General features: G+C 45.8%; 1 protein-coding gene across 3 annotated transcripts in view; it reads right to left on the bottom strand.

Moving 5' to 3' along the window:
* LOC135056899 (uncharacterized) overlaps nucleotides 1–24,805 on the bottom strand; it is a 77,190-nt gene that overhangs the window by 31,439 nt on the left and 20,946 nt on the right. For all 3 annotated transcript variants that reach the window (XM_063962651.1, XM_063962653.1, XM_063962654.1), the window contains exons 2-6: nucleotides 19,572–23,789; nucleotides 10,195–10,252; nucleotides 6,751–6,833; nucleotides 4,863–5,116; nucleotides 2,463–2,623 (exon numbers count right to left, since the gene is read on the bottom strand). In XM_063962651.1, the coding sequence (XP_063818721.1) occupies nucleotides 2,463–2,623; nucleotides 4,863–5,116; nucleotides 6,751–6,833; nucleotides 10,195–10,252; nucleotides 19,572–23,789 (4,774 nt within the window). The remainder of the gene's footprint in view (nucleotides 1–2,462; nucleotides 2,624–4,862; nucleotides 5,117–6,750; nucleotides 6,834–10,194; nucleotides 10,253–19,571; nucleotides 23,790–24,805) is intronic.

Here is a 24,805-nt window from a genome sequence, read left to right as displayed (position 1 = left end):
GACCATAAACCATCGATGATTTGAAGCAAGAGCGGGCGAGAAGGGTGGAAATGAAGCAGGATTGTGGTGCACAATAAGGTTGCAGATGTAGCGCAGAGAGAAGAGGGCAAGAGATTTTCAGGTGATATTGAGGGATTTGAATTGGATTCTGTACGGACTGAGTAGAGGAACTGGTAAAGGAAGGAAGTAGAATCAGAGCAGCTTGTGAGGAAGAAGAGGATAGAATGAAGAGAAAAGAGGTTGTAAGAGGGAGGAAAAATAGTTGACATTCAGGGCAAGTAGATTAGTGTTTTGCAAGAATCAGTAGAGAGGATGGGTCTAATCCTGATGCTGCTTTGTCAATGTTAAAGACAGAAGAAGGAGAGGGACAGGATGTGGAGAGTGAAGGGAAGAAAGAACAATGCTCAGGCAGTGAATTTCAAGAGTTGAGGTTATTGTGCTGTAACTGGTGTCAAGAGTGTTAGAGGAGGGGTACAGCAGAGAGGGGTGCAGACTCGAGAGGGACCAAAGACAAGGAGTTCTGTTTTGGACATACTTAGATTGAGAAAGTATTGGGACATCCAGCTGGAGATGTAGGAGACACACCTGGAAGTCTGAGAGAGAAGAGAGGGAGTGAGTGAGGTCAAGAGGAAGGGGGGGGGGGGGGGGAATATAGTTGGGTGTCATTGGTGTAGAGGTAGTACTGTAGACCTAAAATGAGAAGGTGCTAAGGATGGAGTATTGTGGAACCCAAATGAAGAGAGGACACATCTGTAGGTACTGGGTAACAGTGCAGGATGATAGAACAGCAGTTGTAATGGAGGTAATGACAGGTCTTACTGGGGGTAAGTGGAAGACCATTGTCTCCCACTGTGGCACTTCTCACACAGTTCCAAGATGGCCCCGCACATGCCCTGTAGTAGCCTTGGTGGCCATCTTGGTACAGGGAATGAAGCTTCCCCAGAGTAGCAGCAACGTGAAGTGTGTGCAGCTGTGCACTCCACTTTCAACAGGCAGGACTATGAAGTTCAATAATGATATGAATGCAGCAAAGATCGATGGTCCATGTTGTCAAAGCCTGCCAAGAGGTCCAGAAGGGGGACCGTAGAAAATATAGTGAGGGAGGAGCCTGACAGGCTATTTCAAATCAGATTAAATTGTAGTTGTGAAGAAATTCCAGGATTTTGGAGATTTGTAAATAAAAGACTTGACAAAGGTTTGTTTTGAAAGGGAGAGGGTGGAGTTGTAGGAGGAGGGATGAGTGAGACTCCCTCTACAGGTGTTCAATTTAGTTAGAGGGGTTGCCAGTGGGTATGTTGGAATTGTCCAGGATTCCAAAGACAGGAAGAGGGGAATACAGGCTTTAAAGTTGTCAAGTGAGGTTGGTGGGCAGCAGAGAACACAGGTTAAAGGTGGACAGGGGAAAAAAAAAAAAAGATTATTAGCATTCACCACAAAGGAGTAGAATGAGTGGGAGGATTCCCAGAGAATGTCCCAGCAGGTGCAGCTGGAAGATAGAAGGCTGTCCATGACATGACCTGGGTGGTTACCAGGTCTGGTGGAGTGGATGACGGAGTAGGCTCTGTAGAAAACAGTGCTGGAATAGGTGTTGTCAGAGAAGGAGTGCCACGTTTCAGCAATGGAAAGGAGGTTAAGGGACTTGGAGATAAATAGGTCATGGATGGTTGCCAGCTTATTGCAGACAGATCAGCCATTTCCAGGGTCATGGGGACAAGGTAGGGAGGGAATGCGGTTGTAAGATTAGTGATGCATAAAGAGGACAACATATGGGTTAGGGATATGGGCAAGATCAGAGTGTGGGGAGAGGATGCGGCCCAGGGGCAGAGAAAAGAGATGTTGGGAGGTGGAGGGCAGGATGGGTCCAGGGACAAGGAGCAGAAGAGATGTGAGGAGGTGAATTTGGGAGCAGGAGGTAAGGAGAAATTTGGCATAGGGGCTGAATAGTGGGTGAGGGGAGAAGGAGAGAGAAGAGGTAGGGAGTGCGTAACATTGTGAGGGGGGTCAGAAGATGAAAGGGGAGGTAGAAGAGGAGGAGTGAGGAGGCACAGCTGGAAAAGGGAGGTGGAAAAAGAGGCCAGGTGGGGGGTAAGGCTGGTAAATCAGAAGACAAGGATACATGGTAGGTGTTAGGGCGGGTGAGAGGAAATGGTTGAGTCTGTGGGTAGACGGAGAGGCAAAATTAGAATGGAGGGTGTATGGAGGATAGAGCGTAAACAATGAAGCCGAAGTTGAACAATAAAGTAAATGAAGGAAGTCGAGGAGTCTACACTAATAATTATACAGTGACAATGGAGACATATCATTCCAGGGCCAAATACAAACACAGGAGCTAGTGAGAAACATCAACAAAGCAGCGCCACCCAGAGGCCAAATTACTGTGAAACAGTTTCTTAAAAAGTAATCTAGTTTCATGTGATTGAGGCCAATACCAAAACTGTAGCCAAAGGCTGCAGATCACTCACTCAGAGCTGGCGTCACGGACTTCTGACAGGCGGGAGAACAGCCACTGACGGTCCTGGGCACCCACAACCTCTTGGAGTTCCGGGCTGCGCTGAAAGTGATCGACTGCGATATTCAGACTGCGCAGGTAGAGGGCCTCGGACATGATGAGCTCAAACTTAGCCTGAGAGCGAGAGAGACATCAGACAAAGCTGAGAAATCCCACAGATCAAAGCATGGAACTCAACTGACACACAAAAATGAACGGAGAGAGAGGAAAGTGAGAAAGAGAGGAGAGAGAGAGAGCGAGAGAGGGAGAGAGAGAGAGAGAGTTAGAGAGAGGGAGAGTTAGAGAGAGAGTTAGAGAGAGAGAGAGTTAGAGAGAGAGAGAGAGAGAGAGAGAGAGAGAGAGAGGGGGGAGGGAGAGAGAGAGAGAGAGAGAGAGAGAGAGAGAGAGAGGGGGAGGGAGAGAGAGAGAGAGAGAGAGAGAGAGAGTTAGAGAGAGTTAGAGAGAGAGAGAGAGAGAGAGGGAGAGAGAGAGAGAAATGAGAGAGAGAGAGAGAAATGAGAGAGAGCAAGAGAAAGATGAGAGAGAGATGAAAGAGAGAGAGAGAGAGAGAGAGAGAGAGAGCGCGCAAGAGAGAAAGATGTGTGTGAGAGAGAGAGATGAAAGAGAGAAAGAGAGAGGGGGGAGAGAGAGAGAGAGAGAGAGAGAGAGAGAGAAATGAGAGAGAGCAAGAGAAAGATGAGAGAGAGATGAAAGAGAGAGAGAGAGCGCAAGAGAGAAAGATGTGTGTGTGAGAGAGAGAGAGAGAGAGAGAGAGAGGGGGGGGGAGAGAGAGAGAGAGAGAGAGAGAGAGAGCGAGCGAGAGAGAAAACTTTGGTGCAATAATAGTTACCGCTTGCTTAAAACAACATCATTGGATGTATACAATTGTAACAAGTCAGCATTTCTGCCCAGTTCATGTTAACGTGAGGTCAATTTTTTTAGTATACCATTATTTATTGCATTCTTACAACTTGTTGGGGTCACAGATAGGACTTTTATTAGGTAGTCTATAAAAATACAATTATATAACACGAATAATAGGAAGGGCAGTAAATTTAGTGTGTATACTATATAAGGAATGGAGGATTCCGTGAAAAATAAAAATGAAAGGCCCAAATGTATTACGCCTTAAAAGTGATGAAGTGGAGACGGATAAAGAGTGATAAAGTACCAGCCAATCAGCTCCAAACTGCCATGTAACAGGCTGTGTTCGAAAAATGACAGTTATGAGCTGATTGGCTGGTACTTTCTCTCTCTTTATCCATCTCCACTTCATCACTTTTTAAAGCTTAATACATTTGGGCCAAAGTTCTAAAATCTGCCGATAGGGGAAAATACTGTGTGGCGCTGTACAAGGGAAACTGCAGGGAAAGGTCCCAACAAATGAATAACTACGAGAAACCTAACTTGAACTTTTTCCTCTTTGTAAAAACTGTAAAGAAGATGAACGGACCTGAAATTTTTATTCCAAAATCCAAAAAGTGTGCACGGCACTCGAGAGCAGAAAATTCACATATATCTAAAGGGGTTGCAGTTATGCGACCGGCAGTCAGGAGACCGCCGCGCACAATACCGGCCTGAGTCCCGCCCATGCACAATCTCGATGGTTGTCATGCCGACCAGCAGGGACTATACCCACAACCCCCATAGAGTGGGAATAGAACCTGTGGCGAGTGCAGTGAGCCCGCAAGAGGCTTAGTGCATTCACCCCCTGCTGGCATTCCATCCGTGTCCTCGTCCCCCGCGCTGGCATTCCGCTGCCGGCGTCGGTATGCTGACCGGCGGTCTCCTCACTGCCGGTCACGCATACCACACCCATCTAGAGTGCACTTTTTTATTTTATTTGTCCTTACTTATGTACTTAACCCATAAAAAAAAAAAATGTAGTTAACTAAGTCGCCCTGCCGATGTTATTTGAAATTCACTAAGTGAAGAATCGCCCTTCTTCTGATGTAGATGTATTAGGGTTGTCCATCGATGGTTAATGATTTTTAGCCATCAGGGATAATACCATTACTGGTTCAGGCCTGCCCATTGTGCAAATGAATGAACACTATGGGCCAGATGTACTAACCTTTAAAAATGGATAAACTGGAGAGTGATAAAGTATCAGCCAATCAGCACCTAACTGCCATGTCACAGGCCATGTTTGAAAAATGACAGGAGCTGGTTGGCTGGAAGTTTATCACTCTCCACTTTTCAAGGCTTCAATGCGCAATACAGAACAGAGTTTCTGACCCCTCCACTGACCATTGAGAGGAAACCACTGGTGGTTGCTATCCAACGATGGTCAATGGTCAACCCTAAGATGTTTGGATGGTGATCATTTCCAGACAATGAGACCTCTCCCGTGCTCCGTCACTGGCCCACTAACCTCCTGCAGCTTCTGCTCCTCTCGGGTCATGGACAGAAAGATGGAACTATCCCGGATCTTGGGGATGTCCTGCCACAGGGAGTCGGCGGAGGAGATGGACAGGCGCTGCAGGTAAGAGTCCTGGGAGGACAGGATCCGCCTGCGAAGTCTCGGGGAGCCGGGATCCTTTTCTTCTGCAGGGGAGTGACCCGGTTTCTGCCTTTGGATCTCCTGGTTGAGGGCGACGTCACTGTATTCTTGGTACAGTAGGTTGGCTGAGGGGGGATAGAGGCAGATTTAGAGGCAGCACTATAGTGTAGATGAAACAGGGATAACTGCCGGATAAAAGTAGGGAACTGCATTCCAATAAATTGAGACAGAGGAGTAAAACAAAAATTGCATTTCATTGACAAAGCTCGGGTAAAGGGAGACTTTGTATTGAGAGAGAACTCACATTCAGTGAGTCTGCACAATACAACTCTATAGAGGCGGACGTCCCCTTTAAATCGTATTGTAATGTCCCAGGACAAATCAGAACTTTGAAATCACATCAGAAGGGAACAGAATTAGGATTAATAAATTTATTCAGTAACTTGCTGTGTGATTATTTAGTATAACAAATAAAATAAAATATAAATGAATATCACAGCTTGTTATATACACCCATACTGTGCACATACAGCAGTCTCCTCTGCCTGTAGGGGGGGTTAGTGATCGCACTGATCGCTCCCCCTCCTGAATCCGTCCCTGGCTGAGAGGTGCACAGTGCCCCCCTGTGCAGTAGCATAAACAATACATTTTGCAAGTTTCTTTAAACCGCTTTATGTCTATAATGGAGGCCTTCTTGCAGGAAAGGGATCTTACGATCCCTTACAATCCCTCTCCTGCAGGCTCTGCCCGGCTCCAGGAAACTGCCGCTGTACGCATGGGCAGGCTCCGATGTGGCCATGATGTAACTTGCAGGGATGGCTGTGATTGCTACTACTGGCCCTGCGAGTTATAGTAAGTACATAGCGGGGAGACTTTTAATACAAAATTAAAAGGTCTGTTGTAATGCCACAATTATTAATACACATGCCCATGATGCTTTGTCTGCTCTGTGCAATGTAACATCCTTCCCCCTCAACATACAGAGTGCTGTGAACCTGCGGCAGCCATATTTGGTTGACTTCCAGAGAGTTTTTGAAAAAAAACAAAACAAAGTCATTGATTTATAGCAGGACAGGTAAGGAAAATGCATAAGCGGCACTACTACTTTAGTATACTGGCTTGCAAATGGTCACTGCTACTTTTCCTTGATGTACTATTTTATTTTAGTTACTTTTCCATGATTTTTGGTCAGATTTGTATATCACAATGAGATTATTGTCATTACTCTACACTACACATAAAGCTTCTTTACAAATCATCCAGTGCAGGGAGCACAGCAGAGCTGTTTTAGCTCTTATGGAAAGCGATATGAACACATTTGCCTAGTGATATAAACATTAAACACATGGCTGAAAAGCACAGAAAACCCCCAAAAGGCAAGTTGCTTACCATGTATGTGTGACTATATTCCACTGTGACCTCTACCTTTAATAAATTACTAGTTTAAAGGTAAGTTTACTACGGTAGCAGTACAGAGCTGGAAGGTACTACTTTCTTTCTGAAAAGCACAGAATTGGGATAGAAATCTAGAACACTGTGTTTAGTAAATATTGCGGGAACACATGGCCAACCTAACTAGTTAAAGTCTTGTGGAGGTATAAATCACATTTAAATTAGGTGGGGATTATTGTACATAATGTTTTTGCTCAGCTCACACACACTACTACAAGATGTATGTCAAATAATATCAGTGCAAATTGCCCCTTATGTATACAGTAGCTATTTGAGGTCTTCTGTGTCAGATGTCAGCACCACTTACAGGAGTTTATCAGTGTGGAGTAGCGTCGGCGAATACTGTATGATGAATCTGAAGATGGGGGAGGGACCTGGGCGCGCTTCGTCCTTTAAAAAGAAATTAAGCCAAAAAGTTAGACTGTTAATTAAAGTAGAAAGCAAACTTTTTTCTTTTTTTTTTAAATAGAAAACAGTCTTATCCCTGTTGTACTGAAAGGATACTGTCGGAGGTAAAAAAAAAAAAAAAAAAGCTTAGCACAATGGGGGTAATTCTGAGTTGATCGCAGCAGCAAGTTTGTTAGCAATTGGGCAAAACCATGTGCACTGCAGGTGTGGCAGATATAACATTTGCAGAGAGAGTTAGATTTGGGTGGGTTATTTTATTTCTGTGCAGGGTCAATACTGGCTGCTTTATTTTTACACTGCAAATTAGATTGCAGATTGAACACACCACACCCAAATCTAACTCTCTCTGCACATGTTATATCTGCCCCCCCTGCAGTGCACATGGTTTTGCCCAATTGCTAAAAAATTTCCTGCTGCGATCAACGTGGAATTACCCCCAATGTCATGTGATCGAGTAGCTTTGGCGTTAGTCTTTTCACTTGACGCACCCACCACAGCTACTGTAGGCCAGTGTGCCCATCTATGTTTCCGATCCCCTTAAGCCCATTTGCGCAGATACCTACCTTCTTACAACCGAGACAATTCCACAGTGCTGCGAGGCAGTAATTATGGGCACATGGATGACAAATCTATAGGTGGTCTACAGTATTCATTAATCTGCGTCTAAAACACAGATTGTCTATCGCAGCTTATCCCATGAATGGAAAATCTGCTATTTCCTTGGTAAAATGCATCAATATTGGCAGATTAGCGGAGTCATATTAGCAATAACAGACATAATACCGCTTGCCTGCTTCGCTTGGCCGGTCTGTGACGCGGATGTCTGTCTCACGCATGCACAATACAGTATATATATATATATATATATATATATATATATATATATATATATATATATATATATATATATATATATATATATATATTCATGCAACTATTCGAATGTAAAAAAAAAAAAAAATATATATGCCAAATATGGTGCAATCAAAATGATTTTTTTTTCCATTGAATAATTCCTGCTATTGCAGACACTATTCTGAGATGGAAGACTGCGGCAGTAATTGCACAATCCGTGTGAAATAGGCCTCCCCATTTATAGGTAAATGCAGGGGGGTTTCCAATCGCCTGGAACCCCCCCTCCTTCATTCAGCTCACACCATGATAACAATAGCAATGGTATTCTTATGATTTAACTTCAGCTGTATGTTTTAAGGATCTCCTCAGTATCCCATATTAATTGATTGGCACCAACTCTGAATCTTTTAAAATGTGTCAGCATGTAATGAATACACATGTGCACCAACTAGGAGATGTAGGTGATTGCTAGTCCTGTAGAAGTCTTAAGTATCACATTCAATGCAATTTGTATGAGGCAGACCATAGCTGGTTAAGTGCTAATTATGCCCTCTCCGCAGGTTGGCCACACTCTATTTTAAAGGGCCCCCATACATCAGCAATCACAATAAAACAATCTGCAGATTATGAGATTTTTTTTTCTCCAGATGTGAAGATTCCCCAATCCTCCAATCTGCACCCACACATTACAGATAATATACATTACAGATATTATACATTACAGATGTGTGTCAGTGATTTGCGGATCATTCTCAGCAATTACAGATCTGCCAATCTTGAGCAGCTCATCAGTTAAGGTGGATACACACTGATAGATATATCTGCAGATCAATTGATCGGCAGATATATCCATCTATGGACGGATCGGGCAGTGTGCTGTGCATAAACACTGCCTGATCCATCGGGGACTGACGTCATGAACTGGGCGGCCGTGTACACACGCCAGCCCAGTTCAGCTGTCAATCACCGCCGGACGCCGCAGCATGTGTACGGGCGGCCGGCTGGTCGCCCATACACACACAGCGATGCGCCAATATATCGGTAGATATATTTGCCGTCTGCTATGCTGATATGTCTGTGAATGACGGATTTCACAGAAGTATCGCCCGTACACACTGGCGGTTGGACCCACAATATATCGGCCAGTGTGTACCCACCTTTAGTAGAAACAGTCTGCAGATCTGCTGGTTGTTACCATACACTAGTAATCTACAGCCCCATGTCATCTGTGAAATCCAACACGCTGGACAACCTGATTTAACAATCCCGATCGATTTTTGGTTTGAATCCGCGATCTGTGAACCCCATACATTGCAGATTTATTTGCACAATCGCCTGCAAAACAGCAAATTGCCCCAATCGATTGCTGATGTACGGGGGCCTTAAAATCAAGCATTTGGAAACGACCCCTGTAGAAACTCTGCATCTACCCCCGTCATGTTTAGCATGGGGAACCCTTTTGCCAGTCAAAGCTGTAAAATCTCTGCTGCCTGCGCTACTGAGGCCATTCGTGTGCGGTTGCTGCAATACCTCCTGTGACCAACAGGTGCAAATTCTCCATTCTTCAATTGCCATCTATATATATATATATATATATATATATATATATACACATATTATATATATATATATATATATATATATATATATATATATATATATATATATATATACACACACACATATTATATATATATATATATATATATATATATATATATACACACATACATACATACATACACACACACACACACACACACACACACTGTATATATTTCATACACACACATATATAGCAGTGCTCATACATACGTACATATGTATATACAAACATGCACACCTATACACATGCTCAGACAGGGTTGGACTGGCCCACAGGGGAAACACCCGGTGGGCCCTACTGCCCAAGCCCCCACCTCCTCTAGTAAACAGGTTCCAGACTGTGCACTTGAATTATACATTATATATATGTTACATTATACTGCACAGGACTATGGTGTATTTCCTACAGTGCATTGCTGTTATTAACCTGGTACATTGTCATGCATGCACTTAGATATATTTAACAAGGTGCTCGTGTACTCTCTAATGCAGAGGTTCTCAAACTCGGTCCTCGGGACCCCACACAGTGCATGTTTTGCAGGTAACCCAGCAGGTGCACAGGTGTATTAATTACTCACTGACACATTTTAAAAGGTCCACAGGTGGAGCTAATTATTTCACTTGCGATTCTGTGAGGAGACCTGCAAAACATGCACTGTGTGGGCCCCCGAGGACAGAGTTAGAGAACCTCTGCTCTAATGGTTAGCCAAACCTCTGTGGTGGCTGGCCACACCCCCTCTGGAGACTGGCCACACCCTTAAACAAAGGCCCCTACCACTGCATTCCCCCGGTGGGCCCATCATGCCCCAGTCTGACACTGTGCTCAGACATACATATGAATATATATAACACACGTCATTTGGCAGAACGTCTCTGGACTGACCTTAGAATTACGGATTCTGGGTGTCTGGAAGTCTTCTGCTCGGCGGATTCATCTTCCTCTGCAGCAACATAAAACATCTGTCTATAGACAGTCACACATCTTCTGTATAATATTATCACTGCGTTAGTGTACAGCCGTAATCTGCTACACGCTGCACAATTCCCGGCATGCAGCCGGCCCTGACTGCTTTACAGGTCTATGTACTAAAAGCCTTCGATGGAGATAAAGTGGACGGAGATAGAGGGGTAAATGTATGAAACAGTGATAAGTGTGGAGAAGTGAGCCAGTGGAGAAGTTGCCCATGGCAACCAATCAGCATTGAAGTAACATTTATAATTTGCATACTACTATACAATTGTACGGAGCAGCTGATTGGTTGCCATGGGCGACTCCTCCACAGGCTCACTTCTCCACTCTCATCACTGCTTCATACATTTACCCCAAAGTCTCAGAGCCGGCCATAGGCATAGGCAAACTAGGCAATTGCCTAGGGCATTTGATATGCCTAGGGGCATCAGCAGCTTCTGCTGATTAAAATGATATGCGGCATGCCTATATCCTGTGTGTAGCATTTGATATGCAGATACAGCCTCAGTCTCACACAGTGTATTGGCATGCTGCATATCATTTTAATAAGCAGAAGCTGCTTGTGCACCCTAGCCACATAGCAATGCAAATAAGACGTATTTTCATTAAAAAAAAGATGCCCGACGTTACGATTGAGGCAAGATTTAGGAGGACACATCTGTATCCAAGCAGAGGCAGAGGTCACAGTGTTAGTGGCAGTGTGAGTGCTGTGTGCATGTGAGTGGGTTGGTTGTGCAGTAGTGTTCAGAATATGTGTAAGGAACATTATGTGTGTCATGTAAAAATGCATTAATAATGTGCAACATATGTGTAAGGGGCACTATGTGTGTCATTATGTGTATAAGGGCATTAATAATGTGCGGCATATGTGTAACAGGATACTACTGTATGCGTGTCATTATGTGTGTAGGGGCACTCATAATGTGCAGCAAATGTGTAGGGAGCACTGTGTGTGTCATTATGTGTATAAGTACATTAATAATGTGCGGCATATATGTAAGGGACGTTATGTGTAAAAGGGCATTAATAAAGGTTGTCATAATTTTTAAGGCACATTATGTTTATAAGGACATTAATAAGGTGTCTCATATGTGTAAGGGGCATTACTGTGTGGAATTAGGTGTATAAATGCATTACTAATATGTGGCATTATGTGTATAAGGTGCTCTACTATGTGGCGTTGCGTATAGAAAGGGCACTACTGTGTCATCTAATGTGAATAAAGAGCAATAGGGTGTGGTGTAATGTGAATAAGGAGCAATTCAGTGTGATGTAATGTGAATAAGGGGCTCTACTGTGAGGAGTAATGTTTATAAGGTAAAGTGATACTACTGTGGGATGTAATATGAATTATGGACACTATCGCATGATCAAATGTGAATAAAGTTGCAGTACTGTGTAGCGTAATTGGAATTGGGGTTACTATTGTGTGGCCATGCCCCTTGCCAGCAAAAACACACCCCTTTTTGGGCTGTGCGCCAAATGTGTGAACTGTTCCTATTTAAAATATAGGGGGTACAAACACCAAAATAAGGACTGCTATGGGTGGGGGGTAATGGTGCTGGGAAAGAGGTGCAAGGTTAGAGGCGGAACCAGCGGTGGTGCTAGGGGGCACCAGCCAAAATCTTGCCTAGGGCATCATATTGGTTAGGGCCGGCTCTGCAAAGTCTCAACCAATCAGCTCCTGTCATTTTTCAAACACAGCCTGTAACATGACTGTTAGGAGCTGATTGGCTGGTACTTTATCTCCGTCCACTTTATCTCTCTCCAAGGCTTAGTAAATAGACGCCTTAGTCACTAATATCTTGCTTGGTGCGGTGTCCGGCAAGAAGAGGATCTTACAGTCAGTGACTTAATCCCCAATCTCCGGATAATACAGAGGAACGGCCATAAAGTGCTGGTACATTTTGTGAATAACCAGTACCGGTGATGCTATAAGGAGGCACAAATGTGGGTGTTGCAAAAGTGTAAGTGCCCTGTTCTCGTCGGACGGGAATTGCAGAATTTCGGCTCCAGCGGGTGTTTGCCTCCCAAATAAAATGATGAGAAATATTCACTGCACATTTTGCTTCATCGATTTCAACGTTAGCCTAAAATAACAACGTAGCCTAGAACCTTGAAGTCACCCCACATGTAACCTGGAGTGTTTGGGCAGTGACGTATCTTTAATGGGTGCAGGGGGTGTGGAGCACACAGGCCCCTGGGTCAGGGGGACCAGCACCAACCCACCGCATCTAAATACATGGCGTGTGTAGTGAAGGGAGCCATAGGCGTGTGCACGGGGGGTGCCTGGTGCGCACAGGCACCCCCTAATGTCTGGCACCCCCCCCCCCCGCACTCCACGCCTGTGTTAATCATGAGTCTGTCACTGAAAGCTGCCGCTGCGCCCGCCCAGAGCCGTCTTAACAGCAGTGTAGGCCCCTGGGCACAGCAATGCACTGGGGCCCCTACCCACCCACCAGCAGTAGGGGTGGGGGGTGCTATCAGCGGCATCTTTGATGTTCCGCGGGGGGTAGGGGGGTTCTATCTTTCGCTCAGCATGTAGGACCTGGAAAAATCATTTCTGCTAATTACTCCTTTACTCAGAGCCGGCCCTAACCAATATGATGCCCTAGGCAAGATTTTGGCTGGTGCCCCCTAGCACTACCGCTAGTTCCGAATATGACCCTGCACCCCTTTCCCAGCACCATCACCCCTCACCCATAGCAGTCCTTATGTTGTTGTTCCTACCCCTATATTTTAAATAGGAACAGTGCGCACATTTGGCATACAGCTCAATAAAGGTGTGTTTTTGCTGGCAAGAGGCATGGCCACACAATAGTACCCCCAATTCAAATTACGCCACACAATACTGCAACTTTATTCACATTTTATCATGTGATGGTGTCCCTAATTCACGTTATATCACACAGTAGTACCACTTTACCTTATTAACGTTACTCCTCACAGTAGTGCCCCTTATTCACATTACATCACACTGAATTGCTTCTTATTCACATTACACCACACCATATTGCTCTTTATTCACATTAGACCACACAGTAGTGCCCTCTCTATAAGTAACTACACACAGTAGAGCACGGTATACACATAATGCCACACATTAGTAATGCCTTTCTACACATAATACCACACAGTAATGCCCCTTACACATATGACACACACTATTATTGCCCTTATACACATAATGGGGGTAATTCTGAGTTGATCGCAGCAGCAAGTTTGTTAGCAATTGGGCAAAACCATGTGCACTGCAGGGGGGCAGATATAACATTTGCAGAGAGAGTTAGATTTGGGTGGGTTATTATGTTTCTGTGCAGGGTAAATACTGGCTGCTTTATTTTTACACTGCAATTTATATTTCAGTTTGAACACACCCCACCCACATCTAACTCTCTCTGCACATGTTATATCTGACCCCCCTGCAGTGCACATGGTTTTGCCCAACTGCTAACAAAATTGCTAATGCGATCAACTCAGAATTACCCCCAATGTCCCTTACACATATGCCGCACATTATTAATGCCCTTATACACATGACATGCATAATGCCCCTTATGCTGAACACTATTGCACAACCAGCTCTGCTTGGATACAGATGTGTCCTCATTAATCTTGCCTCAATGCGCCATGCAGCAGGAGATGCCTGGCGTGAGTCACATGGAAGCACTACTAAAGTCGGGAGCCTTTTTATGATGAAAATGCATCTTATTTGCATTGCTATGTGGCTAGGATGCACAAGCAGATTCTGCTGATTAAAATGATATGCGGCATGCCTATATACTGTGTGTGACTGTGGCTGTATCTGCTTACGAAATGCTACACACAGAATATAGGCATGCCACATATCATTTTAATCAACAGAAGCTGCTGGTGCCCCTAGGCACACCAAATGCCCTAGGCAATTGCCTAGTTTGCCTATGCCTAGGGCCGGCTCTGCCTTTACTGCACAAATGGGGCGGGAAGGAGAACACTAAACTGTAGAAGGGGACATTGTGCTGAATGAAGGGGCCCTGGAACATAACTTCCAGGGTGGTATGGGGTGTTTAATACAGAGGGGAGGGGTGGATAGTGGAGTGGGCTTAATATTCATAATTTTCCGGGGGTCAGGGCAGCTTGCTTTACTGCAGATATCTCCAGTTCCTGGAAATAGTTTTGTTAGCTTTAATGGGATAAAAAAAACTAGAGTCCCACCTTTCAGGAGATACTGGGGACTTGGGAATCAGACTTCAGGAACTAGAGCAATCCACCAACAAATATATAAAACTGCATATTAGGCGTTTGGAGCTGGAGCAGGGACCAGCAGCTTGAAGGCTGATATTTCTGGTTCTGGGCATAGTAGAGACAAGATGCCAGTGTCCACTGAGAGGGGAGAGTCCCAGCTTTTGGAGTGTACCCTCAGAAAAACTCTAAGTCAGCCAGAACCCGAGATATCTGGCTGGGAAGAACAATTAACAGGCTTGGATTGGGACCACTGCTTTGAAGTCGGATATCTCCGGTTCCCCTGGGCCGATTTTAAAAAATCTGGTACCCCTGGAAAGAGGGGACCCTCAGCTATCAGCCTAGGGCCCTTTAACTCCTGGGGCCCTTGGGCAAGAGCCCATTGAGCCCATACGAAAAGACGGCCCTGCGCCCGCCGCCGCCATGGACAATATAGTAAATAGAGGCACATGCTGGTGTCACGAATGGCAGCCCAGCGGGTGACTGATGTCAAGCGCCGCCTCCCGCCCCGCTCTTCAGTCTTTTTCTGCGGCAACGCACACGCAAGGGGGTAAGTGAGAGCAGCTCCTTCCTTCTCATGGGGGTGGACGGCGGCAGTGGCGGGTCCAGTGGGGGGAGATCGGTACGCGGGTGTCTTTGATTAAAGATGCTGGCCGGGCGGGCTCTCGCTGACTCGGCAGGGGCTGGCAGTGTCTGTATGCAATTATAGTGGCTGTGTTTTTTGTGAAAGAGATGTGTGTGTACACTACAGAATGTATACTATGGTGTCAGCTGTGTATCTGTTTACTAGTGTACGTGTGTACTGTATGTATGCATGTTGTGTACTCCTGCTATGTGTGTTTATGTATGTAAGTATATCATTTATGTGTATGTACACTATTATGTGAGTTTACTGTGTGTGTGTGTATGTGTATGTATGCTGTGTGTGTTTATGTGTACTATGTGATATATATATATATATATATATATATATATATGTGTTTGCCTCTGCGCTGTGTCCTCACTGTCCTGTAACTGCTGCCGCCAGCCACGCCAACTTCACAGGCCCAGCCCAGGTAGCGTTCCTCTCAGGAGGAATCGGAGCGGCCGCTGAAGTGTAGGACACAGCTGAGCGAGCCTGAGACAGTTCAGCACTCAGCAGAGAGTATATAGGTGCATACACACTGGACGTTTCTGCCCAGCGTGTATGCACAGGGATGATCGCTGACATCGCTGGGCTGAAAATCGCCCAGCAATGTCAGTGGGGGTGCATGGCTTTCCATAACAGGACGCTATGGAAAGCCGTCCACCGCACTGTTCATCTGCTGGTAGGCGCGCATCAGCGCTCATCGCCGGGGCATACACACTGGGCGGTTTTGAGCTGAAAGCAGGTCAACACACCAAAAGTGACCTGCTCTCAGCTCACAATCGCCCAGTGTGTATGGGCCTTAAGACACACGCTCTCTGTCAGTGCGTCACTGAGACAGCTCTGTTTAATATGTTACATTTAGATTTTTTTTTATTACTATGGATTATTTATATCCCTCAAAATATTTATTATTAATAATGTGTTATACTTTTATAATAACGGTGAGCACTACTGGGGTATTATGTGTATCTGACACTGCTGGGGGCATACAGTTTGCCATAATGTGAATTCCAGCTCATACTGTGTGACATAACGTGAGTTTTGGATAATACTGTGTGGCATAACGTTAATTTCAGTTCATACTGTATGTCAAAAAGTGAATTTCGGCTCATGCCGTGTGGCGTAATGTGAATTTCGGCTCATACTGTGTGGCGTAATGTGAATTTCGGCTCATACTGTGTGGCATAATGTGAATTTTGACTCATAATGTGAATAAGGGGTACTACTGGCTAGTAGCTGGTGAGCATGGGAACATTTGTGACAAATGCTGGGTCCTGCAGAGGAGGGGTCTGTTGGCATAGAAAGAGGCACATGCGGCTCTGATGGCACGTGTATATTATAAACCTACTTATGTTATCTTAGAATGGAAATGTTCGTTCCAGAATACATACCTCTTACCGGAGGCCGGGATCCCGGCTGTTATCCCGAAAGCAGGATACTGACCACCAGTATGCCTGCAGCGGGGTGAGCGCTAGAAAGCCCCTTGCAGGCTCGCTACGCTCACCAAAGGATCTATTCTCCCTCTATGGGTGTCGTGCACACTCACAGAGGGAGAAAAGCCTGTGGCGCCGGTTTTCCGACAGGCGGTCTTGTGATCGCCTCCCATTTGGCTCAATAAATCTCCCGTACTTTTCAGAGTGGCCCACTCAAAATTAGGGTGTAGTGCTGCTAGGGGGTGCAAGTGGTGGGTGGGGCTGGGGAGGGGAATGCATATGCACCGAGGCCCATCACTCTCTAGTTCCGCCACTGGGTCAGGGATGGATTGTGGAAGTGTAAGCAGTGAATAGGGTACAGCGGCAGCTAGCACTCAGGGTTATGCCGTAGTAGACCGTCAGTACTGCCTGGTGGTCGCACCATTATATTTCATTATTTTTTCTCTGGGGTGTATTGCAGTATATCTACTTTATTATTACGGAGAAATTAGATTAAGCCATGTGATTTTACTGAGAGAATGTAAAATAGTTCTAGACATGTCTATGGGTGGTGCTAGACACGCCTTCAAAAGGCAGTGCTAGACATGCCCCTCCGGGGGTGCACCCCCTAATAAAATTAGCTGCGCACACCTATGAAGGGAGCTAATGTACATATACAGTTAGCGTGATGGTTTAATCAGCTGTTCCACATGTATGTGGGCTGGTGCAGAGGGTCCCCAGGCCTGTAAAGGGACACCCGCCTTCACACAACATTTTCCAATAACAAGCACTTATTCTGGTTGTCTCTAAGACGTGGGCTGAACATGATCATGATGTCCCAATAATAGACAAGGGCAGACTGGATGGGCCAAATGGTTCTCATTTGCCGTCAAATCCTATGTCATTTTAAATCAGTTTTTGTGCTTGGTCATCTTCCAAAGGCAGCGAGACTTTGGCCAAACTGAGCCTTGGAGAGAGATAAAGTGCAGACGTTACCCAAAGCAACCAATCCGCTGTCATTTCACAGACCTGACATTTTACAAGTACAACTATGGAAAATGACATCAGGCAACATTCACAAATGTAAAGAATAAGTGATATATACCACAGCCTGACATAACTAATGAGCATCAAACACACCCTATGTTACCCTACCAGTTGTAGCCTTGTGCACAGAAGGCCTCCCATCAGCGTCTCTCCCTGCCCCATATCTGTACAACTTTCCCGAGCTCGCTTGTACAAACGACACCAAGAACGACAGGCGGGGAAGTGAATCCGACACTGATTCAAATGACACCTTGCTCCTGATTGGACTGAGAGACCCAATCAGGAGCTTCCGGACATTTGGGTCAGTGGTTGAAGCCATCTTTGCTTCGGCACCAGTTCCACTAGCAAACCAGTACAGGTCACCAGTACAAAGTAATAGTATAGGAAGCAACATCGGAGAAGTGGCAGACATTCCAAAGTTGTGGCCCCTACCATTATAAGGTAAATGGGGGGGTTGGGGGGTGTCTAAAGATGAATAGGAAGCTTAACGTACACAGGAAACCCCTGACAAGTTCTCATAACCTTTGGAATATTTACATACAGATTTCTGGAAGTTATTGGTAGCTTGTACCTTGTATTTTAGCTGTAATAATCCTTTAGAATTATACTGCAATAAGTACATAACAACTGTGAAGCACTGGAAGTAACCCCTGGCATACAGGCGTTATAAGGGGGCGATGGTCTTTCCTGTCCCACCAACTGGTTTGCCTGGTTTTTAAGATCATTGTTCACCTCTCAGATGATGACATATTTGAATACAAAAATAATATGTCTCAGCAAGCCCAATATGCAAATCTGCTGCCGTCTCTGTGGGTAATAAAAGCTCAGACCGGCGTTAGTGACGCATATTAATTTGTGCATCTCCTACAAGGCAGTTGACGGTGGAGACCACAGGGAGCAATGCTGCATGCCTGCAGTATGCCTTGTTCTGTACACAAGGCCGCAGCTGGGCCCTACGTCATGGCTGCATACTGTGGAATCAGTGCTGCACATGGTGGGGGAGATTTATCAAAGCTTTGTGAGAGATAAAGTACTGACCAATCAGCTTCTAACTGTCATTTTACAGACTGTGGGCCTGATTCGCAGCCCCCCTTAGCTTACCCCTATGACATGCTGCAGTGTTTGAGGGGGCGGCCACCAGGTACATTTTACAAAAACTGGGGGCAAGTAGTCCTCATTTTGTAGATATTCTGGGCCCAGGGTCTGCGCACACTTCCTGGACCCAGCTGATCGGATCTGATGGCCAGTCCGAGTAAGCTTCGGCTTACACAGACTGACAGAGAGCTGCTACCATCGCGATTTGCGACGGATGTTCACAATCAGTGGTGGAGTATACCTATGGGCTGCAGCCCCCCCCCTCCAGTAAAAATCTGCCACCAGTGAGCCCTCAATGATCGCAGCGGCATCCTGCTGGAAGCTTTATCTGCTAATCAAATGCGGGACTGTGATCGGCGGAGAGTGCTTCCAATGGCAGCCCCACTCGAGACAGCAGGTAGAAGCGGCAACTGGTCGCGGTGGTAATCCGATGACGCAACAGTCCTGATGCTGGCAGGGGGCGGCTATCTCCCTCAGACGCCTCCTGCTGCATTCACATTTTATTTGTACGGTATTGCACAGCCGCATCTCTGCACTTCCCGCAGCCGTGCAATTTCTTACAAATCAGAATTAGGCCCTGTGTGTGAAAAATGACAGCTAGGAGCTGGTTGGTTGTTTCTTTATTTCTCTCCAAGATTTGACGCATCTCCCCCTGTAAAAGAAGCGATTATTCCTGCTAGCTAGACCTGTCTGATAGACCATCGCCCACTTCCACCAACAGTGGTTCTACACTACAATAGAAATGGGGGATGGGTAATGTCAGACTACAATAGCTAACATCATAAATATAATAATGATACTTATGAACTTGTAGGTCACGTATACAGTCTACTCAAAAGTGACATTTCTAGAAGAGCAGAGCTAGAGAACTTCACCCCCGCACTTACCAGTCAATCTGTCCATGGAAGCTCTGTTTCTGGGTTGAGCAATTTCTTGCTTGTCTTCAGATATATTCTGCTGGCGAGGCAGTTGCCTATTTTGCAGTGCCATTTGGGCATTGGTGCCTGCCAATTGTGCGTTCTTTTGCAGTTGACTTCTGGGCTCCTCCAAGTGCCCGTGCTGTGGGATTCCAGGTAAGTTCATCACAGAGAATCTCTTATCGCCTGCCTGAGAATTCCTCTTGTGTCTAATGGTGGCTCTTCTTACCAGAGGATTTTCTGGGGTTCTGATTGCTTTAAACTGTTTTGCCCCACCAGAGTCTTCTAAGTGACGTGAGCGGCGGGGAGGAAGCCACAATGGGGCAGCTGGATGGGCCATTGATGGGTTGGTGTTAGATGTTTCCTCAGGATTTATGGGGGAACTGTCATATTTCCCAGTTATGTTGTCAAATTGGCTACCTCTAAGAGGGACCTGGTTTTCATGAGGGGGTGGGCGTAAGTGGCTGTGATAGGTCTCTTCTCCTTTGGTTGGTACAAGAGTCTCATCTTGGTAGAAACCAGATCCTTCTGGGCTGCCACTGAGCAACAGGATGGGGTTAAATATCTGAGTTGGGAAGAAAGTGTATTTCCTTTTTGATGCTTCTTCCTCAATGCTGGTGCTACTTACGTTTCCATCAGATATTGGATTGAAAGAAGAATCTCTTTTAGGATCCACAGTTTCATCTGTAGTAAATGTTTGAGGTGAGATAGCGGTGAGGGAAGTGGTAAAGAGGTCACTCTGCAATCTACCACCAGAAGACACCTCATAGTAGGGATCACCCTGCAGCGTGCTGGCAATTCCCCAATGATTGGGACTCGGAAAGTTATCAGTTTTATAAATTTGTGAGCTTTCCGCTGCCTCTATACCAATTACTGGATCAGATGCCATTGTGTCTTGATCATGAGCAATCATTGGATGTCCAGGTGAAAAACTCCTGTCTTTTGAAGAGGTTACTGCTGGCAGCTCCGTTAGCAAACTTTCAGATGATTCTTGCTCAGTAGTCAGTTCTCCATCTCCTATGCTTGTGCGTGTGTTCTCCATTGATGAACTTTGTGCCGTGTCTAGCGAGAGAAGCTTGGCTATACTTCCATCCTCATTTTTTAGGTCTTTGAAGGTCATAGAAGGATATAAGTCTTTGCTATAGCAGTCGGGTTCATCCAGTTCTTGAGGATTTTCACCCAAATATGAAGAACTTGGTCTGTTTAGAGTGACCACAATATCCGTTGCCTGTAGGTCTTCCTGGCGTGGCTCTGGATCATCTGCTATATGTTTTTGGAAGCTGGAGGGGTCTTTGATGTTTGTGCTTTGTTCTATACATGTTGAGTCTATCTGCTGAAGGTTGGGCTCATTGAAGTCCTGGCTATAAGCTAATGTACTGTGGACATCATGTTCCACTTGTTCATGTAGAATGAGAATCTCGTTTTGGTGCAGGGTATCGGATGATTCACCTGGAAGATCTTTGGACCTAACATACTCAGACTCTGACAGCACTATAGAGTTTTCATTGGTTGCAATATCATCAAAACATATCACCTTGTCTGTCTGTCCTTCTTCATCATTAATCAATGCTCCAAATAGGAACAGCCCACTAGTAGCCTCTTGGAATCCTTTGTCGGTTTCATAGTCTTTATATGAGTCCTCTTCATCAAGTGTAAGGCCATGATTGGCCATCATGAGAAGGACCCCAGAAAGCCCCTGGCTGGTCTCTAACTTGGTCTTCTCACATGCTTTAGTGCCTCCACGATTCTCCAGTTGTTTCTCACTTTCTATAGATGTAGTCTCTATAGTCCCACTTGGTCCCTTTCCATCTGATGTCTCTTTCACCGGGTCACTGTTATTTACATCAGTCATTTCTGGAGTCTCACTAGAGTGGCCACTGGGATTTTCTGATGCTTCTTCCTCATTGCATGTCTCTTTTGTGCTTTTATTCACTATGACCCTATCTTCACTGGATGGCTCAATTATGATACCATCTATGAAGATAATGTCCTCATTCTGCAGCTCTCCCTTCCCTTCATGAGTCTCTTTACCTTCAGGCTTGTATATCTCTTGTACATTAATTTCAGTGACATTCTCTCTACGGTCATTCTGTATATCCCCAGTGACAGTCTCTCTACCCTCAGCTTGTGTATCCTCAGCTACAGTCTTTCTACCTTCAGCAGCACTCGCTCTAAGGACAGCCAGTGTGTCCTCTGGAGTGGTCTCTCTATGGTCAGCTTGTGTCTCTTCAGCACCGGTCTCTATAATATTGACTGATGCCTCCTTAGCATCTGTTACTTTATAGTCAGCCTGTGTCTCCTGAGTGACAGTCTCTCTGTGGTCAGCAGGTGTCTCCTGAGTGAAAGTCTCTCTGTGGTCAGCAGGTGTCTCCTGAGTGACAGTCTCTCTGTGGTCAGACTCTCTATGGTCAGCCTGTATCTCTTCATCTACTGTCACTCTACAGTCAGTTTGTTCAATCTCAGTATCTTTCGCTCTATGGTTAGCTATCATCTCCTTAGTGTCTTTATGGTCAGCCTGTGCCTCCTCAGCAACTGCCTCCTTATGGTCAGCCTGTGCCTCCACAGCAACTGCCTCCTTATGGTCAGCCTGTGCCTCCTCAGCAACTGCCTCCTTATGGTCAGCCTGTGCCTCCACAGCAACTGTCTCATTACAGTCAGCCTGTGCCTCCACAGCAACTGTCTCATTACGGTCAGCCTGTGCCTCCACAGCAACTGTCTCATTACAGTCAGCCTGTGCCTCCACAGCAACTGTCTCATTACAGTCAGCCTGTGCCTCCACAGCAACTGTCTCATTACAGTCAGCCTGTGCCTCCACAGCAACTGTCTCATTACAGTCAGTCTGTGGCTCCTCAGCAACCATATCTCTAAGGTCAGATTGTGTCCCCTCAGCGACTGTCTCTCTATGGTCAGCATGTACCTCATTAGCAACTGTCTCTCTATGGTCACACTGTGTCCCCTCAGCGACTGTCTCTCTATGGTCAGCATGTAACTCATCACCGACTGTGTCACTATGGTCAGGCTGCGTCTCCTCAGTCTCCTGTCTAACGGTGTCCTTACCTTGAGACCCAGTCTCCTCGCTAACAGTCTCTTTACCATGAGGCCCAGGCTCCTCACCAATGGTCTCTTTACCATGAAGCCCAGGCTCCTCACCAACGGTCTCTTCACCATAAGGCCCAGGCTCCTCACTAACGGTCTTGTTACCATGAGGCCTAGGCTCCTCACCAACGGTCTCGTTATTATGAGAAACAAGCTTCTCACTAATAGTCTCGTTACCATGAGGCCTAGGCTCGTCACCAATGGTCTCGTTACCATGAGAAACAAGCTTCTCACTTACAGTCTCATTACCATGAGGCCTAGGCTCCTCACCAATGATCTCATTACCATGAGGTCCACTTCCCTTACTTGCAGTTTCAGTACTATGAGGCCCAGCCTCCACATGGACGGTCTCCTTACCATGAGGCCCAGACTCCTCATGTGCAGTGTCTTTACAATGAGGGCCAGCCTCCTCACCTATGGTGTCCTTACCATGAGGCCCACTCTCTTTACTTATGGCCTCACTACCAGGAGCCTCCTCACCAGAAGCTTTGGTATCACAAGGCCTAATCTCACTGAATGTCTCTTTACTGTCGATATTTTCTCTAGAAATCTCTTTCTGCAAGGGACCATCTGTCTTCCCCTGGTCGGTACTGTGTCGTTTGCGGTCACACTGTTGCGTTCCATTTGCATTTCCCACTGTAATATCAACATTTTCCTCAAACGCAGCACTGTCCTCACTGGCGGTCTCCCATTCATCACTGGACGTTTCCTGGCACCCAGGCTCCTTCGTGTCTCTCACTTTCTCCTCCTTACTCAGATGTCTCTTATCACTGTCCGCATGTCTGTCCTGTGTGACTGTCTCTATGGGTACATTGACCACCTCCGGTTGCTGGTCTGTGTTAGCATAGGATGGCGCAGGGTCAGGTGATCCTTGGCCACTCATTTCTCTATTACCGGGAGATGCGCTGTTATCACTAGTCATTATTTGGTGCTGCAGGTCACCCGGTAGTTCAGCCTTCGTTTCCATAGGTGCCTCATAATGGCCTCCTGGTTTTGGACCTTGACAGGTAGATTGTAAAGTTCTCTGAAGGCTCATACTGTCCCCCTCAGGCTCTGGCTCAACCTTTATAATACTTTCCATGGTCACCGCATCTAGAGAAAAGAGAAAAGAAAGATAAATAAAGGAAAATCAGCATTTGGGGGGCAGATGTCTCAAGCCTTGGAGAAAGATAAAGTGGAGAAGGTGCCAAAACCAACTAATCAGCTCCTAACTGTAATTTACGCAGCACAGTCCATGAAAAGTATAGAAGGTGACTGGTTGCTATGAGTTCTATTGACGGCACCCCGGGAGGTGGAGGACAGCACCATCAGGCTCCTGCCCAAAGTTTGCAATGTAGAGTGTCGCTGACCTCACTCTTATCTGATGGGCAGAGTATTTCTGCAGTGTTATAGCGCTGGGACTGTCAATCAGATAGATGGCAGGTATATAATGTGTCACATTTGGGGAATGATGGGTATGCATGCATAAAAACTATGGGGTCTTTATACTAAGCATTGGAGAGAGATAAAGTTCCAGCCAATCAGCTGCTGACAGTCATTTTTCAAACACAGCCTGTGAGCTTGGCATTTAGGGGTCTATTCATGAAGCAGTGAAACGTGTGGAGAAGTGAGCCAGTGGAGAAGTTGACCATGGCAACCAATCAGCATTCAAAGTAACATTTACAATTTGCATACTATACAACTGTACGGAGCAGCTGATTGGTTGCCATGGGCAACTTCTACACAGGCTCACTTCTCCACTCATTTTACTGCTTCATGAATTGACCCCTTTAGCTGATACATATCGGATTAGTGGGAAAAGTTATGTTTGGTGTCACATGACACGACCGCCAGGAATACTGTAAGGTTGGCGCTGCAGAGCCGATCGTATAAATGTTTATTACAGAACTAGACTACAAGTACCAAGGGGCCTATTCAATTACACACAAGGAGCATCGCAACAGGTGTCCAGCATATGGCAGTAACTTCGGGGATTTACGGTCGTGTCTGTTCTCACCTCCACGGGCTGCGAGCAGAGATGAGCAAATCCGTGCCGGCAGCATTTTGCCTGCAACGGAATCTGTTCCTAGGAGTCCTAACCCTATGTACCGCACGCCCGTCTGTAAAAT

Source organism: Pseudophryne corroboree, chromosome 3, assembly GCF_028390025.1.
Source record: "Pseudophryne corroboree isolate aPseCor3 chromosome 3, aPseCor3.hap2, whole genome shotgun sequence".
Classification (NCBI taxonomy): Eukaryota; Metazoa; Chordata; class Amphibia; order Anura; family Myobatrachidae; genus Pseudophryne; species Pseudophryne corroboree.
The sequence above is the reverse complement of the archived record's forward strand: the minus strand, read 5'-3'. Positions and strand labels throughout refer to the sequence as shown.